A 9,042-nucleotide genomic window follows, 5' to 3' on the forward strand; every position below is an offset into this window, starting at 1 on the left:
AGTGAAGGGTTCTAAACTTAATTCTTGTTTTTTTTTTTTTGCCATTAGATTGTAGTGCAGAGCTAATTTTGGGAATGACAGATGATTTATATGTGCTTTTGATTGTATCTGTTAGCTTGCTTGATAAAAGCAGCCAGTGGTTTTAATTGACACTAGATAGCATATTAAGAAACATGAATTTGGTTGAAGAGGATATCTTTGAGCAACATGTTTTATAGCTTCCTTGAGTGTACCTCAAAACTAGGTGGGAATGTTGCTTACAATTCTGCGTGGTAATGTTGCTTACAATTCTAGATGAATATTTGGAGATGTTGCTCTTTGTAGTAGTACTAGTGCATGCATGAGTTGCACGTTGCTCTTTAATAAGTTGGATCTCTAATATTCTCATAGTAATTATTCTAGATTTTTTCTCGTGAAGTTTGATCTTCTTTTATTTACTCAAGATAACATAACTATCTTGTCCTGTGGTATATCTCGACAATCTCAACACTGATATGCAAAATTCGAAATTTTCTTATATCCTTGGAATTAACCTTATTAGTACTAACTGATGGTTTGACAGGTGCAATTTGTATGGAGCTTGCTAGGCAGCGGGCAGGTTCTGAGTTTTTACAGCATGCGGTAACCAGCCTTAAAAAGGCTCAGGAGACTTCACCTTTTCCTTTGCCTATTGTTTCGGCATTATTGGCTCAAGCAGAGGCAAGCTTAGGTGCAAGAGCCAAGTGGGAGAAGAACCTCCGTTTTGAATGGTTCTCTTGGCCGCCTGGTTGTTATCTTCACTGAATTAAATATCCTTCTTAGTCTCAGTTTTATTTATACCTTACCTTTTCCTAACTTTTCCTTACCACAGAAATGAGGCCTGCTGAACTGTTATTTCCAAATGCACTTGCTTTCCAATTCTGGGCCTAAGCAACAGCACAACATAGAACTATCTCAGAGCCCTCGGACATGGATTCTTAGGGCCATTCATTTGAATCCGTCATGTTCAAGGTACTGGAAGGTCTTAGAGAAGATTGAATCCTAAGCAGGCTCACTGATGAAACGAGCTGACTTTGACCTGCATACTTACCCTATTGACTGCAATTGTTTCTACAGTTTTTAGATTTATATCAGACTATCACCCGAGCTTGTTTGGACACTCGTTCAAGGTGTAACAGAATGAAGGTGTTCTCTAGTGTCTTTCTTGTAGTAGATTCGGTGTGTTCTTATAGAATATGTAGCTGTACACTAATCTGATTGAGACCATCGTTCAATTCAAAACTGTTTAAGATTTTAATCGGCAGGAGTCTGAATCAATGTTTTTTTTTTTCCGCGAGTGTGTTGATTTGCGTATGCTATGTTTTCCTTTTTTAGTATTTTAGATGCTAACTTTTAGCCAGTATAGCCACTGTTAGCAGTCTGAATGACATTCCTGAAGTGTGGAGTTGAAAGTTACTCTGATTGCTCTTTAGTGCTTAGTGTGCGCTCAAGCAATAAGCTTTACAAGTCCGCTGATTGACCTGTTGCTGACTTTATAAACATGTAGCTCCTATTCTCTTAAATTATTAAGTAGAGAGAGATTTTCAGTTGTAATTCTAGTTGTTTCATTTGTAATTCTAGTTGGGTGACTTGACTTCTTGGAAGACGAAAGCTCTTCAAGGAATTTTTAAAAGGGTTAATTTTACTATGGGGGTCATCGTAGAAAACCTTTTTTTAGCTATTTTAACTTTAAAAAACCTCGCTCAATTATGAAGTTATTATAGATAATTCTTCTCAACTTTTAAAATAATAACCCCCCTCTCTATAACTCCCTAAACTAATAAAACCTATCCTATATACTAGTAAGATCCGAGATTGCCACTTGCCAACTTCTTAGAACTTTAGCTCCTCAGCTTCCATTCACCACTTTATAATAATTGATACATAGTTATTTCAAGTAAAATGAATAGCTTAATTGGTCCTAATAAAACCAACTGTGGTTGCATTATCTATTTCTTTCTCCTAAAAGCTTCAAAATCTACTATTTTCAAAGACAATTACAGTTGTGCGTTTCTCAAACTTCAGCAAATTTTATAATTTTAATTTCTAAGAACTTATTTATGTCCATTAATTTCACATTCAAAACGTCCCTCACTCTTTTATAACTTATTAGTTGCCATTATCATCTTTTCTCTCCTCAAGCAAATTGGACAGTTTGCACGAAGAAAGGGAGGTCTAATTAGTGATTTTTCTTGTTGATGTCTGATATCAAACAATCAAATGAAATAAGTGATTAAGTTAGCGGAGGTTCTCTAACCTTCTGAATGTCTGGTTCTAGAGTAAGTTGTTCTTCCCTGCACAAGTAACAAATCGTAAGAGGGATAGGTTCGGTTTCCCGGTTGTTTCTTCGATGATCAAGTCAGTGATTTCCTTGAGTGGAGAAGTAAAATGAGTTGTAGTAGTTCTTAAGCATAGTGAATAGATGTCAAGATCTTAGCTTATTATTGAAAATAGTATCCTTATTTATAGTTGATACGGGTGTACCTTCTTCCTTGCTTTGGGAGCTTAGCGATCCTCATGGGAGCTTGAGGATAGATAATTCTCATGGTATCTTGAGAATAGAGACGTGGACGAAGTCGTTGAAGATGGCAAAGACGAAGATTATAGGAAAAGACTGCAGGAGTCATTTTGAGCTTCCAGCGATCGACCGCACGTGATACCGCGGTCGACCGCGAGCATGCACAGCACAGAAAAGTCTCTGGACTTTTCGCGGTCGGCCGCGACAAACTCGGCGGTCGACCACCAAAACCCTGTAGTCGATTTTGGTTTTGGTCCTTGGATCTGGTCGACCACGACAGTTTCCTGAGCCTTCCTGGTTCGTTTGAGACTATGTTTTCCTGTTTGATTTTGGTTTGTTTAATTACAAGTTTGTCATCCACGTTGTAAACTCTATAAGTAGGATTGTTTTAGGGTTCTAAACAATGAGAAACCAGATTGTATTGAGAAAGGAGATCAGAGAGATTATTCTTTTGATCTAGAGAGATTGTGAGAGAGATTTGTAATCTAATTAATTCTCATAATCTAGAGAAGGTATTTTCCTTCGACCAACTCAGTTCTTGCGTGTTTTCTTTTGTCTTATTTACAACCCACTCTTGATAATTCCACGATCAAGAGTGCTCGTCTGGCGACACGTATCAGGTTGGTATCAGAGCGATTAGATCATGTGAAAGGGGGGTCTTGTGTATGGTCCTTACTCGATCGCAATGCAAGAAGCTAGGCAAGATCCTTATTTCTTTGGAAGGTGTTCAGAGATTGAAGAAGAAGAAGATGACTGAAGGAGATAGTTCAGCAAGACTGGATGCATTGGAGAAACAGATGGAGGCAATGGGTTCGAGTCTCACACAGCTCGTTAATCTTTTCCAAGGAAAGGACACAAATGAGGAATCTTCTTCGAAAGGCAAGAAGAGACTTGTAGAGTCCGATGAGGAAGGTGAGGAATCTGATTCTGAAGAGGAGGCCGAAATTGTCAAGACTGTTCCACATCAAGGAGGTAAGAGTTCTTAGCAGAATTTAAAAATAGACTTCAAGATGGAGATTCCTGTTTATGATGAGAGTGTCAACGTCAAGATGCTCGATGATTGGATCGAGCGGATAGAGACATATTTTACCCTCTATGGATATTCATCCAAAGAGAAACTCGTGTTTGCGACTTTGAAGCTTTCGGGGCATGCATTAACACGGTGGAAATCTATTGCAAGCAGGAGAAGAAGGCGACATCGTGGAATAAGTTCAAGGAGCTACTGAGGAAACAATTTTACCCGGTGGGATTCCTTGAGGAGCGTTAGAACAAGTGGTACGACTTCCACCAAAGAGTCAATCAAACCATTCAAGAATACACCACGGAGTTCTAGCAACAGTCGATGGTCCTTAACATTGCGACAGAGGAATATTCTGTGTTTATGAAGTATATGACAGGATTGAGCGATTACATCCAGAAGGAGATGAAGTTATTCACGGTGGAATCTATTACAGAGGCGAGCATGAAGGATATTTCCATCGAAGGCAAGCAAAAGAGGAGCAACAAGGCAAAGGGAGATGCAAAACAAGCTTAATGCGAGTCTAGTGGTTCTCAATCTAATGAGGAGAAGAAGAAGGGTGATCTAGGGAAAGCAAGACTGATTTGTAGTCATTACGAGAAGACAAGATACGCTAATCGATGCTGGAAGAAGTATCCTCATCTCAAGCCAAGGGGGTTGAAGAAAAAGGAGGAGAAAAAGGCATACATGATAGCTCAAGTTCCAAAAGAAGTTTCGGGGATGACAAAACCCAACAATAGTCTCAATCTTATAACGAGGAAACAAATAATGAAAGAGGACGACGATCCTAGAGAGCAGCTCTTTGTTCTTAAGTTGCAAGTGAAGACCAGTTTGATAGATGCCATAGTTGATCCAGGTAGCGAGAAGAATTTGATATCTGAGGCCTTGGTTCAGAAGTTAGGTCTAAAGATAGTCAAGTATCCAAAGCCCTATTGTAAAACCCCAAAAATTTATAATGAAATTGTGTGAATAAATAGTAATAAATCTTTCTTTTGTGATAAATAACCATATATATATAAGATGCATATATTTATCAGTGTTTGGGAACCCAACAGGTGTTTATAAAGTGAGAGAAATCGAGTGTTATGGCCAGCATGTGAAATGCCTAGCAGCAGGCATTTTTGTGCTGCGCGGTCGACCGCGTCGGTCGATCGCACAGCGATCAGAGGGTTTTCTCAGATTCGGGTTTAAACGGGTTTCGGGTCGGGTTTGTGAGTTGGTATATATGCTAATATATCCGATAGAGCCCTTTTGGAGATCTGAAATCAAAACCCTAGCCCCCCTCTCTTCCCTAAAACCCTAATCCTCTTTGTTTGGTGATTTGGGAGAAGTTCTTGAGGATTTGCAGCAGTTCTTGGTGGGATTCAGCGAAGGAAAACGACCTCTTTCAGTTTCAACGATCCGCTGCTCACCAGAGGCGAGTATCATCTCGCCCAATCCCCCACCCTTGTTTTCTATGATCTTCTTTTGGATTTCTATGAGTTTTGATGAGCCAAAATGGTATTTTTGTATAACAATGAACTCTCTATAATATGGCTAACAAGAATCAGAGGTTTCAGTTTATAAAAATTTACCAACGTTCTGTTTTATAAAGATCTAGATCTGAAAATTTCCTAAACAAGAGTTAAATCATTTTTACAGTTATTAAAACGTTTTTGGTTTGTTTCTCATGGATTTAGAATATTGGAAATGTAGATTTTAAGCTTGGGATTAGTTGTTTATCTTCAGTATGATTTTTGAATCATTAAAACTCTTGTTATCGTAGAATATCAAATTATTGTTTCAGGTTTCGAGCTGACAGAAACCCAGATTTGGGTTTCTGTCCGCTTGGCGGTCGACCGGAGAGGTCGACCGCTGGGCTCATTTTAGGGCTGCGGTCGACGGCAATGTCATTGTGGTCGACCGCAATGTCATTTCGGTCGACCGTGACATTCTGTCGGTCGACCGCGAAGCCGCAGCAGTCGATCGCCAGCCGCGTATCAGAGCGCGGTCGACCGGTAAAACCCCTATTTTGTGTATTTTTGAGTATTTCTCTCATGTTCAAGAGTTTGACTGGACTATCAGACATCTGTATTTGGGACTTACACACTGTCTTACTATGTATCCATGCATAATAGATGACCCGAGGGTATAAATTTGGGACTTACACACTGATTTGAGTGTGGATTGGTATAAGTAGATTTTCTATATATCTCAGCGACATTTGCACAATTTCACAGTCCTCGTGTTGGACTATAATCCATAGAAGTCCTCGTGTTAGACTATAATCTATTTCAGTCCTCGTGTTGGACATTTGCCACTTATTCCAAGAGTTTGGAAATCACAGTACATAGTTCCTGTATCGGACATATTTTCTTGACCCTGTATATGATTTCTCCCACGGGAGTTTACGTCATAACACTTATGCAAATCTTGATATGATATTCATGTAAGTAATAGCATGATACTCATGTTAGTTATGATATGGCACTGTATTTATACTCTGAGATTAGTTGTATTTCTTTTATTATTGTTACTGTACTAGAACCTCGGGTTTGGTGTTTAGAGATTTGCAATTTGAGATACAAGGTATATACATGAGGGTTTTCTTATTTGGATTATTTCGCTCGACGTACCTATGCTCGTGTTGTAACTTTCTAAATACTAAAACCCTCTTTAGTAAGATCAATGATTTTAGATCTCTTATATATTAACTGTATTTTCTTATACAACGAGCCCTGTTCCCTTGGGGTTGGTTGTGATGTTACTCGCTAGCGCTTTGACGCTCGTTGTCCCTCCCCCTTTCAGGTAACGAGACAGGAACCCGGAGAGTCGCAGGTTGATGGGGATGCATTTTAGCCTCCGCCGTCTATTTAGTTACATATTTCCTTTTTGGGGTTCCACAGTAGATTTTTGTTTAGACGTTTGAGAGTCTTGTTCTAGAAGTTGTAAATGTTGTGTGTCTTATTTCCTTTTCGTCAGATATTTGTATTTGAGACTTGTTGAGTATTCCAGTTTATCTACTCAGATCTTGACTATGTATTTCAGTATGTTGGATGATGAGATATTTATGTGATTTCATTTCATCAGTATTTCTTGTGTTATCTTTCACTTGCTTTTGTACCTACACCTGTTGTTGATTCTAAATAGATGTTAATTGTGATGGTGGAACATGTTCTTGCACGATGTAGTGCATGACAGGTTTGATATTTTTGGTTTTACCTTGGACTGCAGCCTTGTGTGAACCCAGGGGCGTCATAGTTGGTATCAGAGCTCTTGTTCCAGTATCCTTAGGATCATCCTGTGTTGAGTCGTGGAACTAGGATAGAGTTTCTTAGGATTCATGTATAGAGTCCGTAAGGAATTCCTAGTATGAGTGAGGACGATATATGCGTATATCTCAAAATTTGAGAAATTTTTTTTATATAATAACCATTTGGTGTGAATTCAAAGTATTTGTGTGAATACTATATGTTGTGAAAATTTCAATGTGATACGTTATTTATAAAGGTCTGTTTTGACTCATAAACTCTATTTTTCTTATCACCAGAGAAAGAGAGAGATAGATGGCAGGACGTGGTAGACCTCGTACCAGGAGAGCTAGCCAGGCAGAGTCACAGCAGACACCATCTGAGCAGCAGCCAGCTCAATCCGAGCCTCAGCAGGCTCCACCCGAGCCGTAGCAGGCTCCTCAGTATTTGGTGGATATCATGGCTCCTCTGATTGCCCGGATGACAGCCATTAAGGAGTTAGTGACGACTCATATAGCACCGCGGACACCACCACACCACGGACACCACCACCACCGGTAGCTCAGCAGCAGGGGATACCTACTGTTCCCGTCAGAGAGAGACCCCCAGAGGTCACGCCTGCAGCCATTCCTCTAGCAGTCCCAGATAGAGCCACAGAGAAGGAGGCTTGGCTCCGTATGGTGGAGAGGTATCAGAAGATGAGGGCACCAAAGTTCCAGGGGTCACCAGACCCTCTTACAGCCCATAAGTGGAAGGAGGATGTGGGCAATATTCTGGACATACTCGGTGTAGACTCAGTCCAGAAGCAGAGATTGACATCCTACAGCCTGAAGGGACATGCCGAGAGATGATACCGACTGCAGTTCACTCCAGAGCAGAGGATGACCCTCACATGGGAGGACTTCATTTACTTCTTTGATGGGCACTACGTTTCTTCAGCAGCATGGACTGGGAAGGAACTTGAGTTGTCCCGTTTGACTCAGGGGGACATGACAGTTGCAGACTTTAAGAGCAGGTTCATGGAGCTGTTGCATTTCACGGGAATGTGGCAGACAGGAGAGCGTCAGGCTCAGATGTTCTTGGCAGGACTTCGTCCTAATATTCGCCGGTACCTCGTGTCCAGGAGGTTTTATTCAGTTAGGGAGGTAGCTGAGGCTGCCACTTCTCAGGAGATTGAGACTACTATGTTCCAGAAGGACAAAGAGGGGAAGGCCAAGACAGGACAGAGTGGGGATAAGAGCAAGAACAAGAGACCTTTTTCAGGACAGCAGCAGCAGCAGAGAGCGCATCAGCAGCGCAAGTTCCAGGGATCTTGTTTTAACTATCACAAGGTCGGGCACAAGGCATCAGAGTATCGTAGCGCACCAGTATGAGCCCAGCAGGGCAAGGGTCCGAACCAGCAGCGTCAGCAGGGCAGAGGTCAAGGCTAGCAGAATAGGCTTGAGGCACCGCCAAAAACTCAGAGGACTGAGGGATAGATTCGAGCAGTTCAGGAGATTCCTCAGGGGCAGATTGTCCCATATTCTCCATCTCCAGCAGCAGAGCAGTCTTCAGCCTCGGGCAGGGTTTATGCAGTAGTTCCTCGTGATCATGGAGCTAGCGGAGCAGTAGTGGAGGGTACGTTCTTTGTGAATTCCTTTCTCGCCCGTATTCTTTTCGATTCGGGAGCTTCGCATTCCTTCATATCCCATTTATCTGTTTCCACCTCTTTAGGAGAGGTATCGCTTCTGGAGAGCGTTTGTAGGAGGTGTACCGTCAGTTTAGATGAGTCGGAGTTCATAGTCGATTTGATAGTGTTGCATATGTCCGAGTTCGATGTCATCCTTGGTATGGATTGGTTGTCTTCCTACCATATTAGTATTGACTGCTTTGCGAAGACAGTCAAGTTGCGAGCGTCCAACGGGTCCGAGATGATTGTAGCCACCTCTCAGGGCAACCGATTTGCGGAGTCATTTCTGACGTACATCGAGGAGGTGATGCGACGGGATCAGGGTGCTGAGTTATTAGAGACTAGAGTTGTCTCGGAGTATTAGGATGTCTTTCAGGACATACCTGGATTGCCTCCAGTGAGAGAGGTGGAGTTCTGTATTGAGTTGTAGCCAGGCACAGCCCCGATATCCCGCACACCCTATTGCATGGCACCAGCTGAGATGAGGGAGCTTCAGACCCAGTTGGACGAGTTATTAGCTCAGGGTTTTATTCGCCGGAGTCATTCTCCGTGGGGCACGCCGGTCCTCTTCGTGAAGAAGAAGGATGGT

General features: G+C 41.7%; 1 protein-coding gene across 1 annotated transcript in view; it reads left to right on the forward strand.

The window, feature by feature from the left end:
- The window catches only part of LOC109830617 (tetratricopeptide repeat protein SKI3-like), a 28,871-nt gene extending 27,563 nt beyond the window's left edge, over nucleotides 1-1,308 (forward strand). The window contains 3 exon segments of the mRNA XM_020397930.1: nucleotides 563-766; nucleotides 851-870; nucleotides 872-1,308. Of these exon segments, the coding sequence (XP_020253519.1) occupies nucleotides 563-766; nucleotides 851-870; nucleotides 872-1,024 (377 nt within the window). The 3' untranslated portion in view covers nucleotides 1,025-1,308.

The sequence above is a fragment of the Asparagus officinalis genome, chromosome 2 (assembly GCF_001876935.1).
Source record: "Asparagus officinalis chromosome 2, Aspof.V1, whole genome shotgun sequence".
NCBI classification, from domain to species: Eukaryota; Viridiplantae; Streptophyta; class Magnoliopsida; order Asparagales; family Asparagaceae; genus Asparagus; species Asparagus officinalis.